General features: G+C 38.0%; 1 protein-coding gene across 2 annotated transcripts in view; it reads left to right on the forward strand.

Moving 5' to 3' along the window:
- The window catches only part of SUCLG2 (succinate-CoA ligase GDP-forming subunit beta), a 184,428-nt gene that overhangs the window by 77,386 nt on the left and 84,162 nt on the right, over positions 1-22,880 (forward strand). For both annotated transcript variants that reach the window (XM_082691378.1, XM_082691379.1), the window contains exons 7-8: positions 523-684; positions 2,891-3,033. In XM_082691378.1, coding sequence (XP_082547504.1) covers positions 523-684; positions 2,891-3,033 — 305 coding nt within the window. The remainder of the gene's footprint in view (positions 1-522; positions 685-2,890; positions 3,034-22,880) is intronic.

Genomic DNA, 22,880 nt, shown 5'->3' on the forward strand with positions numbered 1-22,880 from the left:
ATATTAGCGAGGATACTGATTAAATAGAAATTTCTCTTTGTAGCATCAGAAGGACAAAGGAGGACAGTGGATTTAAGCATTATTATTTAGTTTCTCTTTGCACAAAAGGTAAAAGCGATGATTAGTGGTTACATACTAAAAGTAAGAAATGTAATAAAAATGGCAAATCAAAGCTGTATGTAGATGTGGCAGTCTATAGCTTTTATTTATTTTTTTGACAACCTATAACTTTTCATGGGTGACCACAACTTATATTATTATTTTATTAAACAGAGACCAACAGGTATAGATTACTGTGCTCTTTTTTAGAATGTAATGAGAACAGGGTCTATGCCACCATATTTGTCCTTGTAGCCCTGAAGCTTAAAATCAAGAAAGCTGTAACAGCTTCTCCTGTCCCTCTCCTGAGAGAAAAATGACAGAATCTTATTTTTCTTTCTTCTCTGCCTGCCAGCCTAGGGAACTAATTTGTATAACCTTAAGAGATACTCATGTTTGTGCCTTTTTTCCCCCCTTATTTAGTTGTCTGTTTTGATGCAAAGATAAACTTTGATGACAATGCAGAATTCCGACAAAAGGACATATTTGCCATGGATGACAAATCAGAGAATGAACCCATTGAAAACGAAGCTGCCAAATATGATCTAAAATATATAGGACTGGACGGGAACATTGCCTGCTTTGGTAAGAATGTAGTTCTATCAAAAGCATGATTTGTGGATTTTTGTAGAATTTTAAGTAGTCCAGATTTCTGAACCTTCCTGAAATGGTATTTCCCAGTAGCCAGTGGAAATAGGAGTTTCTATAGCCCAAAAGTCTTGGGAAACAGTTTCTGAGTTTCTTCCCAATGTTCATTTTGCCCGGTGGTCACTGGTTTAAACCAGGGTTTCTCAAGTCTGACGCTATTGACAATTGGGGTGGGAAAACTCTTTACAATGAAAGGCTGGCCTATACATTGTGAGATATTTGGCAGTGTCCCTGATCTTTATGTGCCACTGGGACACCCCCCCCCCATTGTTACAACCAGAGATGCCATGAAGCACTAGCAAATATCTTCCGGTAAGCAAAATCACCCCAGCTGAGAAATACTATTTTAAAATATCTCAGTTAAATTTTGCTTAATAAAAATCAAAATCCTTGCTGCTCCAATCAGATTTAATATGCTAGGAAGTCTTTTGAAATTTGGTTTTAAGATAAAATTTCTCAGAGGAAGTAGAAGAGAACATATACTTGAATCATTATACTGTAGTTTCAGCTTTTATAATAACCAAATGATAAAATGTTTAATCCATTATCCAGTTTATTAATAAAACAATTGATTTTATCATACTCATCTAAATTTGTGAAAATGGCTTATTCAGCTGAGATAAGAATGAGCCTATAGAGGCAATACAATTTCTGTTATTGTCCACAGCTTATAGAGCTAAGATTTATACACATCTATGTTTCTGGTGGAACCAATTCATTGCACTGGAAACTGAGGTCTTAATCTTAATGGAATTAAAATAAAAAAGATTTGTAGCTCATTAAACCAACAGGATTATTATATTCAGAATTGAACAGACCTCATCCAGTAGTCTGCTGAGCCATACAATAGAAAATGACATCTAATTACAAGTGATAACCAAAAGCTCTTGCTTTGTATTGGAGTAATAACTGTAATGTACCAGATCACTCACATTGTTCTGATCTTGATAAGCTAATGTGCTCTCAATATTTGTAGGCATTTAGAAAGGAGAATGATATAATAGTGTGTTTAGAACAAATTAAATACAGATTCTTTGTAGCCTCTGTGGGAGTACGCATGATTTGACCAAGTTAGCAGCCTCAAAAGCGACGATTAACACATTTCAAATTGTTTTAAGATCGTATATAAACCGTTTTTGTTGTAGTCACCCGAACTTCATTAAATTAGTCACAGTTCACAGGCTTGTCTGGGGAATTCAAGGGTCAGAAAAAGTGAAGTATATTTTACCTTGAGAGTTTCTGCTGTGTTCAGGAGGTCTGCTTTTTTATTTTTTTCCCTTTCTAACCTGAGGAAAATAATTTCATGTAATTAAGTATAAGAAGCTAAAGAAGTACAATTGGTCAATAAAACTCAGCTCTGGAAAATAAGAATTGCAGTGTTAAAACTCTTTATTTATTTTCTTCTTTTTTTCTTTATTTTCTTTAAAAAAAAAAAAAAGCCCCTACGAGTAAGCACATTTCAGTTCTAGTTTTAGTGATCAGGTTACTAGTGAACTTTTCTTTTATTAATTTGGAGAAGGAACAGAGGGATAAGACTATTATTTTGATGCTATCATTTATTCATTTGTTTTCTAAGTTAATCCACATTAACCTATAATACGCATGGTTGCACTGAGTGTAGAAAAGTATGGAGCCCTATTGAAGTGGGGACCCCCGTGGCTCAACCCCAGAGGGATGCTACATTCAAAAGATCATATTCTCAGCAAGCCAAAAATTCAACAAATTCCATTTTTTACTCCAGTCTCTTGAGGATATTTAAAGAAGGAAATTCACAGACGCAAGCAACTTCTTGCAGCCTTCCTTGGTTCTCTTGAGTTCTGTTGTTTTTTCTAGAACCCAAAACTCCCTCTTCTACTAGCCCAAATTAATGATGTAAACCCTTCTCCTTTTATCTGTTTCCCAGATTGATTTAGCTCCTCAACAAACCTGTCTTCATATTCCCAGGTTTTTTTGTTTTGTTTATGCTTCGTGTGCACATTTCCTGATTTGTTCTAAAAGTCCATGAATTTACCTGGTTCCAGGCAGGACAGATTGACCTGGGAGAGACAGGGCTCTCTTTGTTGTGATGAGGGAAGGAAATGGTTCATGCGCCCTTTTGTGTTGCTAAATTCATCCTGTCTTGTGTGCCATTTACATTTCCTAGTGAACGGTGCTGGACTAGCCATGGCTACTTGTGACATTATCTTCCTGAATGGTGGGAAGCCAGCCAACTTCTTGGATCTTGGTGGTGGCGTAAAGGAAGCTCAAGTGTATCAAGCTTTCAAACTGCTGACCTCCGATCCTAAGGTAATCTCTGTCTTTGTAGGGAGATTGCATAAGGTGCTGATTTTTCCCGGTCAAGAACTGCCTTTTTCCTGCTCAGTGGTGATAAGCCAACACCTTTACATGGCAGCCGTAGATGCAAATCCTGTTTTACATCTGCTTGGAGTATACAATGGCTTACCCATTTCAGGTGAAAGGCTTGTAGGTGCCTCCAGATTTTATTTCAGATGCTGTGCTTCCAAAGTTCTGAGAGACAGGAGGGAATAAAAAAGGGGGAGTGCACCAGACAGTGAAACATTGGTTGACATGAAACATTATTTGAATAATGTTTACTGAAGCGATTAGTCCTGCCCTTATGTGACTTAGAGGACCGAGTCTCTGACTCCATCCATAACGTGCTGCAAGTGCTATCATACAGTTGGAGACAGAAGAAAGTTAAGAGGATTACAAAACTATATGCCACTAGAAAGTAATGACCCCACATTCTTCCATGTGCTTTTTAATTTTTATCGTGTGTAATATGTGCTAGCTAGCATAGAATGTTGCTTTATGAGCCTATAATATAGCTGTCACACCCATGCTAGCACATAGTAGGGCTTCAGTAAATTCTTTTCAAGTTCAATACCTATATGCTTTGTTTCAACTGCTGGTACTCACTTGTCTATGACAACAAGGCTTAGATGGACATTTACGACAAGGAGAAGACTAACATGTTTTGAATGAATGAATTATATATATCATTTATTTCCCTTTACAGTTCTGTGAGGTAGTGTCTGTGCCACCGCCATTTGACTTTAGACTTTGAGAATCTTGATACTGTTAGAGTATCTGAGACATTCTCTTGGGTTCTTAATATAGCTGAAGACCTGGGAAATGTGAACCATCACTAGGAAAATCATAAATGAAAGTGAGACCAGATTTCTTTTTAAAGAAATGTGGTCTGAACTTAATATGGAAGCTTCTCATTAATAAGTGTACCAACAGTAGTCTTTTGGTTCACATATATGAAATTTTGTTTTATATTAGTAGTATACTTGTCTGTTTTCATTATGACTCAGGTGGTTGCTCACCTTACATTTTTGCTCACTCTTGTCCTTCTGATTCACAAAATAAGTGGTAGGGTATTATCTGCTGCTAATCTTCAGTTCTCCAGTGCTTTCCAGGAGGAGCAGAGTCATCAAAATCTGAAGTCACCCAGCCATGAAGAAAGTGTTTGCAATTGGTTTTCTGTTTATATAAGTACCTTGTTCTCATTGGTTAAGTAGGAATTTTATCAATGGCTTCCCAGTCATTAATTTATTTAACCTTTCTTCTTCTTATTTTCTTTTTTAAAAAGATTTTATTTATTTATTTGAAATACAGACAGAGAGAGCAGGAGTGAGAGAAAGGGGCTAGAGAGAGAGGGAAAAACAGACTCCTCACTGAACAGGGAGCCTGATAGGGGCTCCATCCCAGGACCCTGGGGCCATGACCTGGTCCAAAGGCAGATGCTAAACCGGCTAAGCCACCTAGGTGCCTCTTCTTATTTACTAAAGGAAAGAATCCTTTTCCTCCCAAAAAGTGTCCTATAAATTGAAATCTCTAAATACCATGGATATAAGTAACACACAGCTCTTTAAAGTGCATGAACTACAAAGTATTCAGAGAACAGGGCAACTGTGATAAAATACTGAAGTTTTAGTGTCTACGGAAATTCGGTGCTAAGAATAATAGAGAGCTATCGAGGGAGTAAATCTACCAGGACAATCACTGCATTTTCTTTGGAATGTCTTTTCTTAGCCGCTGATCTGGAATTTTAATTTTGTAAAATGCAGGAAGGGAAGGAAAAGTCACTTGCAGAGCCATTTTTTTTTTTTTTTTTAAAACAGTCTCTGAAAAAAATTTGATTTTACCCTATGGAATATTTTCAAATGCTTAGAGTATTTAAACTTTTTTGAGATTGCCTGTCATCTTGGATAGAGAAAGATATGTGGGAGTTATTTTATTTTTCTCATGCTATATCAGGAAAATGAATGCATAGCTCATCTCACTGTAAATTTTCCAAATCTTGAAATTTGGACAGAAAAAAAGCATAGAAATGTAATGGGTATTTTCAATCCTGGCATTGTTTAACAGATTTCAGAGAACAGAGACTTAAAAATACTATAGATGAATTGACTTGATTTTGCAAGAAAACTGGTAGTAGTTCTAGCAGTAATTATTTCAGGTAGAACCCCATTCAGCTGCCCAGAAGTAGAGAATCCCCAAAACCCTAAGCTAATTATTACAGAGGTATTGATTTTCTTGTTAGATGTAAGGATTAGTCAGTTGAATTAACTGAAACCCAAAATTGCAAAAGGCCCGTTTTTGTTAAACTTGAATCAACTGATAGTAACAACTACTTGTTCATCATATGTGTGAACCAATTCTATTGATCAAGTAATAAATGTTATAAATGTTATCATTCAAGAACAATATTATGGGTTGACCTATATTTATACACATAATATCAGCCATAGAGCTGAAACTTATATTTATTTGCTTGACTCTTAGCCCAAATGCTGATACACACTGAGACCTAACACAAATGCCTTTATCACTAATGTGTTCCTTATTTGATTGTAATATATGCGAAACAGAGCTCCTCTGCCAAACTGTCTAAAACAAGAATCTTCAAGATAGCTCCCTTATAAAACAGAATTCACATTAAGTCTTTTTTAATTTTCTTATTTTCAAGTTGGGCTAGAAATGAGAGAAAGGGAAGAGAGTGTGTTCTTCTGGTGGTATAATAGATCTGATCTCCATTGTTTTTACCATATAAAATTCTAAGCACTAGCATTCTGTAAATCATAAGGAGTAAAAAACCATGTAAACTAAGAAGTAGAAGTAGGGTGTTTGTGGTAATCTGTAAAGAATTTGAACACACTTAATGGAAAAGCCCTCCGAAGAGTGTTATCCTTAAGTTTTTGTCTTTCTGAAAAATGCTTGGGTTTTATTTCTAATTCAAAACTTGGAATTCCAAAGGTGTAGAAAATGAGTACGAATGACATCTGGAGTACATAAAACATCTTACACAAATGGATAAAAGGAAAAGACAGTTGACAGGATTCTCAATAGTCACCCGAACTCTTTTGGACAAAGTAAAGCAAATTTGTTGCCTCGGAAGGCCTGATTTCAGAAACCAGTAGTGCATGATTGATAGTCACGAAGTCACGCTCCTGATGTGTCCATGCTTCTGGTTTAGATCTAATTCAGAGTCATGTTTCAACACTCTTTATTTTTTAACTTTTATTTCTTTAAATATTATTATTTTCGGTTGCAATATAATTAACGTATCGTGTTTTTTCAAAGCTCTTTAAATACCCAAGAAGAAATGTTCCACATAAGCCCTAAGTACTAGTTCAAAAAGGAATGTGTTCTTCTTTTTTTTTTTTTTTTTAAAGATTTTATTTATTTGACAGAGAGAGAGATCACAAGTAGGCAGAGAGGCAGGCAGAGAGAGGGGAAGAAGCAGGCTCCCTGAGGAGCAGAGAGCTTGATGCAGGGCTTGATTCCAGGACCCTGGGATCATAACCTGAGCCCAAGGCAGAGGCTTTAACCCACTGAGCCATCCAGGAGCCCCAAGGAATGTGTTCTTAATGGGGCTCTGGTGCCAGACTGCCCAGGTTCCAGTCATATCTTTACCACTTACTGCTTGTAGGAGCTTGAGCAAGTAATTTTATTTCTATATATCTCAGTTTCCTCATTTATATAAAATGAAATAATAACAGTACTTATTACCTCATAGGGCTGCTTCATTTCTTTCTTTCTTTCTTTTTTTTTTTTTTTTTTTAGTATTTGGAGTTCAATGTTATTAAAATTTTTAAATTGAGATATGATTGATTACATAACATCATATAAGTTTGAGATGAGTAAAGTGTTGATTTGGTACATCTGTATGTTGCAGTATGATCACAGTATAGCCTTAGTTTCCATCCTGCTCTGTAATTATGGTTTCTTTTTTGTGGTGGGAACATTTACCCAGAGAGTGGCTTATTACATTAATTAAGATACACATATACATTTCCCATTTAAAGGAGGAATAATTTTATATGATGGTATCATTTAAAATTCTTAATAAATTCTTCTTGAAGTATGACCTACATACAGAACAGTACGCAAATCAATAGCTTGGTGAGTAATTATGAAGTGAACATAGCCATGTAACTGGCAGCTGGGTCACAAAATAGAACATGACCAGTGTTAAGGACTAAATTTTTACATCCCACCAGAATTCATATGTTGAAATCCTAACCCCCAATGTGATGATATTAGGAAGTAGGACCTTTGGCAGATAATTACATCATGAGGGTGGAGCCTGATGAGGGGGAGTAATACCTTTATAAAGGAGACCCCAGATCGCTCCTTCACCCCTTCCTCCATGTGAGGGTATATCTAGATTATGGCCGTTTCTGTACCAGGAAGTGGGCTCTCAAAAGACGCTGAATCTGCCAGTGCCTTCCTCTTGGATTTGCAGCCTCTAGAATTGTGAAAAATAACTGTTTGTTGGGGCGCCTGGGTAGCTCAGTGGGTTAAAGCCTCTGCCTTTGGCTCAGGTCATGATCCCAGGGTCCTGGGATCGAGCCCCACATCGGGCTCTCTGCTCGGTGGGGAGCCTGCTTCCTCCTCTCTCTCTGCCTACCTCTCTGCCTATTTGTGATCTCTGTCAAATAAATAAACAAAACCTTTAAAAAAAATAAATAACTGTTTGTTGTCATATCACTCCATCTATGGTAGTTTGTTATAGCAGCCTGAGCAGACTTAGACAACCAGCATCTCGGAAGCAAATAATGCACTTCAGCTCCATGTTTCTCCTTCTTTGCTTTGCCCCCAAAGGTAATATAGTTGTCCCAACTTCTGTCATCAGTTTCTTTTGCCTTAATATACATTTCAGCTGAGTATAAACAGGATTGTAGAGCTTTTGTGTTAGCCATCTGTCACTTAACTTTTTTAATTAATTATTTTTATTAACATATAATGTATTATTTGCCCAAGAGGTACAGGTCTGTAAATAGTCAGCCTTACACATTTCACAGCACTCACCATTTCACATACCCTCCCTGATGTCCATAACCCAACCATTTTCTCCATATCCCACCCTCCTAGGAACCCTCAGTTTGTTTTGTGAGATTAAGAGTCTCTTATGCTTTGTCTCCCTCCTGATCCCGTCTTGTTTCATTTTTTCCTTCCCTACCCCCCAAGCCCCCCACTTTGCCTTTCAAATTCCTTATTTCAGGGAGAGCATATGATAACTGTCTTTCTCTGACTGACTTCTTTCACTCAGCATAATACCCTCTAGTTCCACCCATGCAAGTGGCAAGATTTCATTTTGATGGCTGCATAGTATTCCATTGTATGTATATACCACATCTTCTTTATCCATTCATCTGTTGATGGACATCTAGGTTATTTCCATATTTGGCTATTGTGGACATTGCTGCTATAAACATTCAGGTGCATGTGCACCTTCGGATCGCTACATTTATATCTTTAGTATAAATACCAAGTAGTGCGATTGCTGGGTAGGGTAGCTCTATTTTCAACTTTGTGAGGAACGTCCATGTTGTTTTCCAGAGTAAAGCTGTACCAGCTTGCATTCCCACCAGCAGTGTAGGAGGGTTCCCCTTTCTTCACATCTGCGCCATATTCTGTCATTTTGTGACTTCTTAATTTTAGCCATTCTGACTGGTATGAGATGGTATCTCACTGTGGTTTTGATTTGTATTTCCCTGATGCCCAGTGATGTTGAGCATTTTTTCATGTGTCTGTTGGCCATCTGGATGTGTTTTTTCAAGAAATGTCTGTTCAAAAAAAAAAAAAAAAAAAAATGTCTGTTCAGGTCCTCTGCCTATTTCTTGATTGGATTATTTGTTCTTCGGGTGTTGAGTTTTTAAGTTCTTTACAGATTTTGGATACTAGCCCTTTATCTGATTTGTTATTTGTGAATATCTTCTCCCATTCTGTCAATTGTCTTCTGGTTTTGTTGACTGTTTCCTTTGCTGGGCAAAAGCTTTGGATCTTGTTGAAGTCCCAACAGTTCATTTGTGCCCTTGCTTCCTTTGCCTTTGGCAGTGTTTCTAGGAAAAAGTTGCTACAGCTGAGGTTAAAGAGGTTCCTGCCTCTGTTCTCAAGGATTTGGATGGGTTCCTGTCTTACACTGAAGTCTTTCATCCAATTTGAGTCTATTTTTGTGTGTGGTGTAAGGACATGATCCAGCTTCATTTTTCTACATATGGCTGTCCAATTTTCCAAACACCATTTGTTGAAGAGACTGTCTTTTTTTCATTGGACATTCTTTCCTGCGTTGTCAAAGATCAGTTGACCATAGATTTGAGAGTCTGTCTCTAGGCTTTCTATTCTGTTCCACTGATCTATGTGACTTCTTCTTTGCCGATTTGGATGCCTTTAATTTCCTTTTGTTGTCTAATTGCTGAGGCTAGGACTCCCCGCAGAGCAGAGAGCCAGATGCAGGGATTGATCCCAGGACCCTAGGATCATGACCTGAGCTGAAGGCAGAGGCTTTAACCCACTGAACTACCCAGCACCCCTGTTGGGAGATTTGTGATGACTGCTTCAATCTCCTTACTGGCTATGGGTCTGTTCAGGTTTTCTGTTTCTTCCTGGTTCAATTTGTATAGTTTCTATGTGTCTAGGAATGCATCCATTTCTTCCAGCTTGTCAAATTTGCCGGTGTATAGTTGTTTATAATATGTTCTTATAATTGTTTGTATTACTTTGGTGTTGGTTGTGATCTCTCCGCTTTCATTCATGATTTTATTACTTTGGATCCTTTCTGTTTTTATTTTGATAAGTCTGGCCATGAGTTTATCAATCTTATTCTTTCAGAGAACCAGCTCCAGGTTTTGTCGATGTGTTCTCCTATTCTTTTGGTTTCTATTTTATTGATTTCTGCTCTCATCTTTATTATTTCTCTTCTCAAGGTGCTAGTTAGGCTCAAAAAAGGCATGGAGGATATTAGAGAAACCCTGTCTAGAGACTTTTAGACTTAATCTGCTGTTCTTTTTCCAGCTCCTTTAGGTATAGGGTTAAGTTGTGTACTTGAGACCTTTCTTGTTTCTTGAGAAAGGATTGTATGGCCGTATACTTTCCTGTTAGGATTGCCTTTGCTGTGTTCCACAGATTTTGAACAGTTGTGTTTTCATTATCATTTGTTTCCTTGAATTTTTTCAGTTCTTTAATTTCCTGGCTGACCCATTCATTCTTCAGTAGGATGCTCTTTAGCCTCCATGTATTTGAGATCTTTCCAACTTTCCTCTTGTGATTGAGTTCTAGCTTCAGAGCATTGTGGTCTGAAAATATGCAGGGAATGATCCCAGTCTTTTGGTACCAGTTGACACCTGATTTGTGACCCAGGATGTGATCTATTCTGGAGAATGTTCCATGTGTACTAGAGAAGAATGTGTATTCTATTGCTTTGGGATGGAATGTTCTGATATATATGTGATGTCCATCTGGTCCAGTGTGCCATTTAAGGCCTTTATTTCCTTCTTGATCTTTTGCTGGGATGATCTGCCCATTTCAGTGATGGGGTGTTAAAGGCCCCTAGTATTATTGTATTATTGTTGATGTGTTTCTATGATATTATTAATTGGTTTATATAGTTGGTTGTAGATATTTAAAATCATTAGATCTTCTTGTTGGACAGACCCTTTGAATATGACATAGTGTCCTTCCTCATTTCTTATTATAATCTTTGACTTAGAATCTTATTTATCTAATATAAGGATTGCCACCTCCAGCTTTCTTTTGATATCCATTAGCATAGTAAATTGTTTTCCACCCCCTTACTTTAAATCTAGACATGTCTTCGGGTCTAAAATGAGTTTTTGCTGACAGCATATTGATGGGTTTTTGTTTTTTATCCATTCTGATAACCTGTGTCTTTTGATTGGGGCATTTAGCCCATTTTCATTCAGGGTAACTATTGAAAGAATATGAATTTAGTGCCATTGTATTGCTTGTAAGGTGACTGTTACTGTTTTGTTCTGGTCTACTACTTTTGGGCTGTCTCTTTGCTTAGAGGACCTCTTTCAGTATATCCTGTAGGGCTGATAGGATGTTTGCAAATTCTTTTAGTTTTTGTTCGTCCTGGAAGCTTTTTATCTCTCCTATTTTCAATGATAGCTTAGCTGCATATAGTATTCTTGGCAGCATATTTTTCTCCTTTAGTGCCCTGAATATATCATGCTAGTTCTTTCTGGCCCGGAGGTCTCTGTGGGTAAGTCTGCTGCCAATCTAATATTTCTACCATTATATGTTACAGACTTCTTGTCCCGAGCTGCTTTCAGGATTTTCTCTTTGTCACTAAAACTTGTATGTTTTACTATTAGATGATGGGGTGTGGACCTATTTTTATTAATTTTGACGGGGATTCTGTGTGCCTCCTGGATTTTAATGCTTGTTTTCTTTCCCATATTAGGGAAATTCTCTATTATAATTTTCTCCAATATACCTTTTGCCCCCCTCTCTCTTTCTTCTTTTTCTGGAATCCCAATTATTCTAATATTGTTTCATCTTATAGTATCACTTACCTCTCAAATTCTCCCCTCGTGGTCCAGTAGTTGTCTCTCTTTTGCTCAGCTTCTTTATTCTCCATCATTTGGTCTTCTATATCACTAATTCTCTCTTCTGGCTCATTTATCCTAGCAGAGAGAGCCTCCATTCTTGATTGCACCTCATTAAGTCCTTTTTAAATTTCAACCTGGTTAGATTTGGCTATTTCTCCAGAAAGGGCTTTTTTTTCTCTAGACAGGGTTTCTCTAATATCCTCCATACCTTTTTTGAGCCTAGCTAGCACCTTGAGAATTGTCATTCTGAACTCTAGATCTAACATATTACCAGTGGCCATATTGGTTAGGTCCCTAGCTGTTGGTATTGTCTCTTGTTCCTTTTTTTTTTTTTTTTTTTGGTGCTAATTTTTTCTGCCTTGTCATTTTATCTAGATAAGAATATATGAATGAGAGAATAAAATACTAAAAGGGTGGCAAAGACCCCAGAAAAATGTATGCTGACCAAATCAGAGGAGACCCCAAACCAGGGGAGAAGAAAGGGGGTAAAAAGAAATTTAAAAATATATATTAGACTGGTGAATAGAACAGAGCCACTGATTTGATTTGGGGTGTATTTTGGTCTCTTAGAAGAAACTACCTCCCAAAATTTTAAAGAAAGAAAAACTTACATATATATGAAAATAAGGGTAAACATGGTGAAGGGATGGAATATGACTGTAAAGATGAAAATTAAAATAAAAATTCTAAAAAAGGAATTGATATGATAAGTTGGTTGGAAAAAGAAAGAAGAAATAAAAGGGGGGGGGGGTGCAGAGAATGTGCTCAGGCTGGAGATTAGAGAAAAGCCTAGTGCTAGATTCAGGATATATTTTGATCTATTAGAAGAAATTATATCCAAATTTTTAGAAAAAAAAAAAACCCTATATGTATACAAAAAATAAGGTTAAATACAATGAAGGATATAATATGACTAAAATAATGAAGGTTTAAAAAGATTTTTTTTTTAGAAAAGTATTGTTAAGATGAACTAGTTAAAAAACATTAAAAGAGGAAAGAGGAAAATTTTTTAAAAATTAGAATAAGAAAAAAAAATTTTTTAATTTATTTAACTTTGTAAGACTAAAGGATCATGGGGAGAAAGCCATGAATTCCATGCATTGCTTTCCCCTATCTCTGGAGTTCCACTGTTCTCCTTGATCGGTAAGCTTGGTCCTGGCTGGATTTTCTTGCTGATCTTCTGTGGGAGGGGCCTGTTACAGTGATTCTCAAATGTCTTTGCCCGAGGCAGAATTGTACCGCCCTTGCCAGGGCCGGGCTAAGTAAACTACTTGGGTTCCCTCTCGGGAATTTTTATTCCCTGAATGCTTTCTATAGAGTTCTGGAGGACGGGAATGAACATGGCAGCCTCCCAAACTCCAGCTCAGAGGAGCTGAGTGCTCAGGGCCCTGCTTCTCAGTGCACCTTCAGAGAAAAGGGATCAATCACTCCCGTCTCCTTGGTCTCTAGCCAGGCTCTGGGCTCACCCAGCCTATGACAGAGCGTTTCTGTCTCTGACCCCTGGCCCCATTTGGAGTCTCCAAACCGAGCAGATTCCTGCCTCCAGCAGAGGAAGGTGTCTCTGTGGATCTGCCACTTGTAGGATCCCTGCTCAAAGAGCAGTGCTCCGACTATGCTGTGGATCATGATTTAAGGTAATCCCAAGCTGAGACACCCCACCTTGGCTCTGTCTTTGTAGCTATCTTCCCCACTCTGATACCTAGGAGATTTGCCACACTCAGACACCCCCAATCTTTTGTGACCCCGCGGGTCCCAAGACTACACTGTCCCTGCAAGGGGTCCACCACCGCTTAACCTCTGGAGCAATGTCCCTCAGTGGAGCAGACTTCTAAAAGTTCTGATTTTGTGCTCTGTTACTCCGTTGCTTGCCGGGAGTTGACCCCTACTCTCCGGTCTATCTTTCCATAATCTCAGATTCACTTCTCTACACATCTTACCTTTCAGAAAGTGCTCAATTTTCTGTTCCTAGAATTGCTGCTCTTCTTTTCTTTGATCTCCTATTGAGTTTGTAGGTATTTGGTATGGTTTGATAACCATCTAGCTGAACTCTTGCGACCTGATGTCATTTCAGTCTGCTCCTCCTCCGCCATCTTAAGTCTTTCCTCCTAGCCTTGCTTAACTTTTATTTTTAAGATTCATCTGCATTTTATGTAGCAATTGTTCACTTATTCTTACTGCTGCATGGTATTCTATAGTGTGACTGCCACAACACTTATCCTTTCTTGTGGATAGACATTTGTGTTACTCAGTTTTGACTATTACATTGGCTATGAACATGTTCTCATACAAGTCCTTTGGAGCGCATTTCAGTGGGGTATATTCTTGGAACTAGGGTTTCTGGGTTGTAACATACACACATAATCAGCCTGAACATATCCTACCAAGAGGTCCTACAAATGTGCCCGTTTACACTCTCGTGAGTGTGTATAGGAGTTCCAGTTTCTCCACATCCTTTCCAACACTGGTATAGTCAAGCCTTCCCAGTTTCAGTCATCCCGATCAATGTGTGGTGGTATTCAGTGCGGTTGAGTGCCTTTCTCTCATGACCAGTGAAGTTGAATGCATTTTCATATGTTTATTAGCTATTAGGATATGCTCTTTAAACTTCTGGTACCTTCTGGTAAAGTAGACATGAAAGTAACACCTGGAAGCATTGCTTTGAATATCAACATAGATCATGTATGTGTAAGTACTTGGCAGATATTCCTAAAGCACAATGAAAACTTTTAAAGTACAATTCAAACTTTTATTGAACATTTTATTGTATGTTCCACTTCATTGTCATTTCTAAGGCTTGGATTTATAATTATTGAAAGGGGAGGAATTAGCGGTCATGGACAGGATGGGAGGTGTCTAAAAGAGGTTCACTGACATCCGTGTCACTGCCTGTGTTGTTTTGAAGTCGATGAAATGTGTAAGCAAGTCAGTGACTTGCCATGACTCTATGTTCAGACAAGCAAGAAAACACAACTTAATCAAGGGAGGATTAAATTCATGTGTGCAAGAACCACAGGATATCATCTGGTATAAATTTGAGAAGAGTCCAGCTATTTTGGCTCTGTGGTATGCTTCAAAAGTCTTTAGAATTTGAGGCTGGAGAAGTAAAACTGCATGTCACATTTTTAGCATGCCAATGCCTTTAATTTGAATAAATATATTTGGGGATTAATATGTTCTAAATGCCTCACACACATATTGTTGTTTATCATACATTTAGAATATATTCAAGCATAAAACACAGGAAGCTCTATTTCACTTATTTACATATTTATGTCAGAAGCTTTCAACGAGACTCATTTTATTACAGTCTATTTGTATTTGCTGAAATACCTTTATTAAATAAAATTTAATAAAAACTAAATACCTTTATTAAAATAAAGGGAGCCTTTATTTTGTATGTGTGTGGGGGGATAATAGAACTCTTATAGGGATTGATTTTCAAATATAATGACTAGTCCTTTAAACAACATAAGCATTATTTTTAAAATAACTCCCCTATCCCTGTTCTTACAGGCCTCTTAGAAAAGAAATCTTACTTTCATATGGAGTTGGCAGGAGTATAAGTCCAGGCAGCCATTCTGTATGGTGGTAGGCTACCTGATAGTCTAGTCTGAGAAGAATATAAACGATTTAGTGCTTACGAATTGGTAACCTGTCACCTGGTTTCACCCCTGTGTAGGGTAACACTATATGTGAACTAGAGAATGGAAAGCCAGCTGCCCCATACTCACTGCTCTTCCTTTCCTTAAAGTACTTTCCCTCTTGTCTTGCATTTCTTTCTCTGATGCCCAGTTGATCCAAATTTCCAAATATGTCTGGCTGTCCTTGACCAACATACACTCATTCCATGTTACCTGCCAGCACGTCCCAGTAAGAGCTGGGTCCTAGGAAGGCGGTTGGTTTTGTATCTTACAGAAGATCAGTGTGTCTAATAGCTACCTCATTTTTCATGCATCCCTGGAACACTCTAAATATATTTTCATGTTCCTTGTTAACATACTCTCAGGAATAAATAAAAAATAAGGTTTTTACTCTGTTCTGCTTCTCAAAATTCAAATTTGAATGTGCTTTGTTTTGTTTCATGGTAAGTAATTTGAAGAATTTTAACAGACTTGAGGATATTTTAGTGAATTTTATCATTAGTCCCAACATGCATAGTAATGGATTATGAATTCTGTGTGGAGAGTTTGTAGACTGTTAAAGATAAATGAACTGCTGTTAAAGTATAATATCATATAGATTAGAAATAATATATAATGATTAGAAGAGTTAGTTTGGGTTTTCCCCCCCCCCTCTTAATGTTATTGCATGGAGAAATGGCACGGTTCTATTCAAGAAGGAGAAAATAGTGCATTTTCTAACAAGGTGACCTAATATGATCAGGATTAATGTCAGGTATATCTGAGTCTTAAGAATGGCCGTATAATAGTAGAGTGATCAAACATCTCGAAGTTTTACTATTATTATTTTTAAGGTATTGCTTTTTAATCCAAATAATGTCTGGTAGGGGAATCACTAGATGTGGGGAGCAAACTTGGGAAAATTATGCAAGAGAACAAGGTGAAGAAGAGCCTCTGAGCTGAGAGGGGTCCTGGTTCCTCTACAGGGCTGAGCTGTAGTCTGGCGGGATGAGCCCCACTGCATTCTGGGAATCAAAGACACTGTGAATTGTCTTTCTTCCTCCCTCAACACTCCCCTTCACCCATTGCCAGAGAATTAGGAACTAGGGATGCTTGTGTTGTTCCTAAATGAACAACACGTCCACGTGGGCTCACTGAAGAAATCAACTTTTGACTCATTGTGGCTTGCAAAATAAAAAGCATTTTGTCTTTTTTAGGGTGTTTTATTAAACAGCATCCCTTTTTCCTAAAAGATTAAATTAAGGAAACATAAAATATAGAAAAGTACCAAAATAAGTCAAGTTACATTTACATATACTGTTTTAAATGACTATGTAGTGTAGTATTTTTGACAAAACTAGTGTCAAAATGATTGCCACTATTATATACTCTGCTTTTTCCCACTTTTTACATACCTTTTCCCTGTCCTTGTATACTCCTCTACAACATTTTTAGGAGCCGAATAGTATTCAGATGTATGAATATGTAAATTTACTTAATCAGTCCTCTCTTATTTGATATTCAGGGTGTTTCTAAGTTAAAATAATCCTGTCCTGAACCTCTCTGTACTCTTCATGTTACATACAGTTCAGACTATTCATATAAGATGAATTCCTGTAAGATTGAGGGTGACTATGTATGCAGATTTTAAGGTTTCAACATTTCCTGCCAACTTATCACCACACTAGGTAGAGGCAGAAGAACATAGAAGGCTATCATCACTGGGAAGAGTGGCTATTTTGCAGTTTAAAATGATCCATATAGTGACACAGTGCTGTCTCGTTCACCTAAATCACATCTCTTGTGATGCACCTCACAGAGAAAAAATATAGATATGAGATTAGCTTTGTTCAAGAGTGAGTTAGAGTGCAATTGGCCATAAATTCAATAGAAAGGATTTTTTAAAAATAAATTTAGATTTTACTTTTTTGTCAGAGAGAGAGAGAGAGTGCAAAATCAGGGAAAGCAGCAGAGGGACAGGGACCCCGAAGCAGGACTCAATCCTAGGACCCTGGAATCATGACCAGAACTGAAGACAGATTCAATAGCAATGAATTAACAATATATATTAAATAAGGTGTCCTTAAGACGAAACACACAGGGCACCTGGGTGGCTCAGTGGGTTAAGTCCTCTGCCTTCAGCTCAGGTCACGATCTCAGGGTTCTGGGATCGAGCTCCACATCGGGCTCTCTGCTCAGTGGGGAGCCTGCTTCCTCCTCTCTCTCCCTGCCTGCCTCTCTGCCTACTTGTGATCTCTGTCTGTCAAATAAATAAATAAATAAAATCTTTTAAAAAGAGAGAGAGAGAGAGAGAGAGAGAAACACACAGAGAACAATATTATGTATTGCTCTTTTGAGGAAAATGTTATCCCCAGAGGCTTGTAGGAACCTAACCCCGCATTTCCTTGGGAGCAGTGATTTAGTATTTGCTGACTCAGTGTTCACTATTAAGATTATAGAACATGACTGCTGTGGATGAGAATTGCCTGAATAATGTTTTGGATAGTTATGGATAGCTCTTCAGAGATTACATGAAAGAGTTATTCCATTTTATCTTTATTAGAAAGGACAGTCAGGAACCCCTAGCCTGAATGTAAAGTGAAAAAAATTCTTTCTTTTCATAATTTCCTTTTATATACTTCCTAAAGGAAAGGATTTTGATTCTTACGAACCTTCAAAATGTGTTGGTAATGGTCTTTTAGACATATTGCCTTTATATTTAAGGATTAGATAAATAAACCTTGAGAAAAATTTTTTTTTAACCTTGAGAAAATTTTAACTTAATTTTCCACTTTTCAGGTAAGAATGATTCCTTACACCTTTAAGTCCCTTTGTTTCGTGCATTTTGAAATTTTTCTTTACTTTAAAAAAAATTGATATTTTCGACTTTTAGAAATTTACACTTCCTACTAAAATATAAGATTAAAAAAAATCATCCTTAACTTTATTACCATAACATAGCCACTATTATAATTTTGTTAAATTTCCTTGCAAAAATTATCTATACTTATTGTCTTTGTAAGGTATTATTAGAATGCCCTTCCTTTTGATGGCCTTTAAAAAAAATCTTGTATTACATAATACACATCTTCCAGTGTTGTTTTTAATAGCGTGTTAATAAAGGGCAGTATTTTAAAGGTATCTTGTTATTGAGAAAGTTATTTAAAGAAACTCAGCACTTAAAATCTGTTTCAGAAAATGTGTGAACTTTGTTAAGTCTGGTTTGCTGAAGCAGAGTACAGTATAGTTAACAAATAAATGTAATAGTAACAAGTATTAAAAACTTTGTGGTACAAAACAGATTTTTATAACAATAAAAAAAAATCACCATAGTCCAGTGCCAAGTCAGAACCACCCCCCCATCCTTTAGTGACTTACACATTTACTACCTCAATGGGCTGCTGATCTGACTTTGTTTTAATTATCTCAGGATTAATGAGTCATTCTTAAATATTTGATATTGTCATGCTGAATTACCCAGATTCTGAAATACCTAAGAATTCCAAATGTGGACTGATGTGCCTCCCTGACAGTTCAGTTCAAGGTCTTCCTGATATCCTCCTAATATATGCGGTTCAATGAAGTGACACTGAGTCCAGAAAGAGACTTAACAGAAGTAGAAGAGTAAACTCACCTTTAATTCCCCTTGTTCTTTCTGGCCAACATTCTTCCTAAGAATCCATAGATTTCTCTATGCATCTTCCTTTGTAAAGAGAAGGAAGCTCAAAACGTAAGTAAGTGTCTTGTTAATCTCTAGCCCATATCAGATGCCACCTCGGTGATAATTCGTCCCCATCTCTCTCTGCTTTTCTGTGGAATATTTGCAATTTATAGTCCTCACCAATTAATCATCTCTTTCGTTCATACATTTCTCTTTTTAAATCCTGTGAAATTGCCTAGAGATAGGATTTCTTCTTTGCCCTCCCACTTCTTGCTGGTCTTTCATTAAACTTTTCATTGACTCCATATTCTTTAAAAATAGCTTACAGTTTTTCCTTGAGTTTTTCTTTTTCCCAGCCCCTCGTTTTGTTCAACTATTATTATATACTTCATTTTTTTCTAGCCACTCTAATGGTTCAAGGAACATTGTAGATTCTCCAAAAATGTCTTTTCGAGCAAATTCATATTGACAGTCTCTTTATTTTCATGTAAATCATACAGTTGAATGTTCTCAGCCAGGAAGGAACACATAATAAGTTAATGAGTTATCCTTGTGAAACAGTTTCCAGAGCTAGATGCCAGTACTGTGCGTCTGGCAAGCCTCTGATGGCATGGGGCAGCCAGCTAGGGACCATTGTCTAGAGCTGGACTTATCCCCCAGGGTCAGGGAAGCAATGAAGGGAAGGGCCTCTTTGCAGACGCTGGGGAGAGGTCATGTCCAGCAGCCAGACCCAGCAGCAGCAGGTGACAGGTCTCCAGAGAGAAGTGAGTGGGCAGGTCTTACCTGAAAGCAGCATGTGAGTAGAAGATAATGAGTACAAACACAGGGAGGCAATTCTTAAGTACTATTTAGGGCAAATCTGTTAACAGGTTGCCAGTACCACAGTCTCCAGGCTGTAGAGCTGAGGCCAAGCTGCACTCACACAAAGCATCCCACGAGCAGAAGCTTGGTTCTAGGGAGACTGGACCAGGCAGGAAACTAAGGCAGGAGCTCAGCCATAGGTACACGTCATTGTGTTAACCAGGAGGTTGACAAGTCTCATGCCACAACAGGAATTGACTTTATGGAGGAGGTGGTTCCCCCCAGCGTGTTGGGGTCAACTCCTCAAAGTCTCCTTTATGAGGTCAGGACTAGTTCTCCAGATCGCAGAATGACTCAGCAGGCCAGAAACCCACTCAGCTACATGAGCCAGATGATAGTCTATTGTGTTATACATGCCTGTCCTGTATCCATACAACTGAGTTGTAGAGCAGTGAGTAAAACAGTCTTGGAGCTTCTCTTTCAGAGGGAGAAGATAGTTGAATCAATGAGTAAATGAATGCCTAATATCAATGAAATAACTAATATACTGGGTGGTGATACTTACAGGGTTGAAAAATAAAATTGAGAGGGAGACCTCAGAATGCCAGAAATTTGTTATTTTCGATAGGTTTGTCCAAGAAGACCTCTCAGAAATATTTGCCCTTGGGAAAGATGCGTTGTGACTGTTAGATGTGGAGCCTGGGTTTGTAGGCGATGAATGAATACTCCCAGTGAGGAGAATCTTTCCAATATCTCCACCAGCTGGACCTGCCCTTCTTTCCTTTCTGTTTACTCACTACTTCTCTACCAAAGCTGTAAGCCATGTCATTTGTTTTATTATAGACTTAAAAAAATATATAAGTGTTGTCCACTTGAATAGTTTATGCTGCAACTTAAATTTGGGTGGCAACTGCCTTGCAGTTAGAGGTCCTTTGTGAGTATCGATGGATATTTTATCTCCATAGCCAGGACCCTCTCCTGGGGATGCTCTGTCTCCACCTTTGAGGTCTTAAGAAATGGAGCACTTTGAACACACATATTAGTTAGCATTCCCAAGGGGCAGCTGGCACAAGTCCAAGTTAATTATTTTTCTTCCAGCTTATCTGTGAGTTCTTTCATTAATCGTTATCTGTAAGCATTCTGGACACGTCCCTTTTTCTCAATTAGAACTCCAGTAGAATATTTTTGAGCAAACATTTAGGTATCTGCTCTACTTCTCAGAGGCCTTAGGATCATAAGTAGTGAACAGAAAATCCATTTGGAGCTTTAACCCTTGACCTTCTAGATTTCTCTGGCTTGTTAATCTCAAGTAGTACATTTCTCTGAGTTAGAGATATAAGTGATGTAGAATCTTCAGTTTGTCATTGTAATCCAAGAATGTGGACATTTGGGTAGCAGGTATGAGGGGAAATGCCTAAATTTAGACATTTCTGATATTTTTCTGTTTTATGACCTGTGATTAGTGATTACATTTTGTGAGTGGATCTTCATGTCCATTAAACTGAACAAGCAAGTAGTTCATCTGTTGGAATTTGTTGACCAAATTCCAACACAGAAGTGTTGGACAATCAAATGAGAAGAGTGAAAGCAGCAAAAATTAAAAAAAAATTATAAAAATACAAAAGAAGTGTAAAAAGAAAACCATTGCTGAAAGAATACTGTGATTCTGTTTTTCTATACAGATACAGCCTTAAAAAGCACAATCTGTTGTAAGTTGCACCAATGTATTGAACAATGCAGAATGTCTTAGGTAAGACAACAGGATAGAAATGAGAGCCTTACCGTCATCTTAGCTTCCTCCCTGTAGCGGACACAACTGGATATTCCTAGCATCAGTGAATAGTCATTTGACTCTTCCTTGATCACACTACGTGTCATGTCATGAGCTGATTGAGAAAATAGGAAACCACCTAACATTTGATGTCATTGGTTCCAACAAGGCACCCTTATCAAGTTCTCCTGACTGTTATCATCCCTTTGAAGACTGACTGACACATACAGTCCTTTCTAAGCTTAAAGATGTCCCAGTATAAAGCACATATTAATATTGACATCACATCCTAGTCTCTAGGTTCACAGAGAAGAGTCTGTGCAGCCTTATTCCTCAAAATGTAGGCCATAGACTACCAATGTTGACATCAGCCTGAAGGCTGTTAGGAATGCAGGATCTCAGCCCTACCTCAGATCTGTTGGGTTAGAATTTGTGTTTTCACAGGACCCCCAGATGACTCTATGTGCATTAGAGTTTGAGAAGCACTGGGCTGTAACAGGGGTAGGCATACTGGATTTTACAGTCAAATCTTGTCTTATGCCTGTTTTTATAAATAAAGTTTTATAGGAACACAGCTCTGCTCATTCATGTCCTTACTTAGCTGAGTAGTTATGACAGAGACCTGGTGCCCTGTGGTCTCCAGTAGGAATGCTCTCTGTGATATAGGACCAGGGCCAGTTCGTGTAGAAACACCAGCCTGTGGGCTGTTTCAGGTCTATAGTAAGTACAGAAACAGAATCTGCATCTAGGAATTTGTATTGCAAATTGCCATTGCCATGGCAGATAAGTGGAAGATCGATTTTCTAGCCATTCAGATGATTGTATTTTACAAAAACATCAGTCAGTGTCTGTCAGGGCATTTAAGAAAAAATTGTCCTTCACCACAGATAATGTGAGAACCACACTGCTCTGTGAGTTTAGATGAGTGATAATATGTGTAAAAAACAGTATCGTAAGAGAATTTGATTGTACATGGTGCATCTGGACTTCATTATGGGCTGTGATAACCACCTGTCATACTGTTCTTTGCTCATCATGCTTCCCCATGACTCTCTTATTTCTTTGGTGATACTTCTCCTTGTGATCCCCTGTGATCTTGGTGATACATTCTTTTGCTCTGTGTGTCCCCAGTTAGATCCTCTACTCCCTGCCCCTGCCCACAGAGAACCCTTATACCTGGCCCAGGTGTTACACCAGCAACCCAGATGTTCCTCACTGCACCCCTCGCATAAGGTTGCTTTCAGGTGCGGTGTCCTGACAGAGTCCCTCAGTCCAGGTCAGAGGCCTCCCTGCTGCTCTCCTGCTGACCCTCATAATAAAGACCACCTGCCTGTGGGATCGTGAACTAAAACCAGGTGGCCCAAGACGCTCTAAGTATTCCCTCCCATCTGGTGACAGCCAGAGTAAGATCC

The sequence above is a fragment of the Mustela nivalis genome (assembly GCF_964662115.1).
Source record: "Mustela nivalis genome assembly, chromosome: 1".
Lineage (NCBI taxonomy): Eukaryota > Metazoa > Chordata > Mammalia > Carnivora > Mustelidae > Mustela > Mustela nivalis.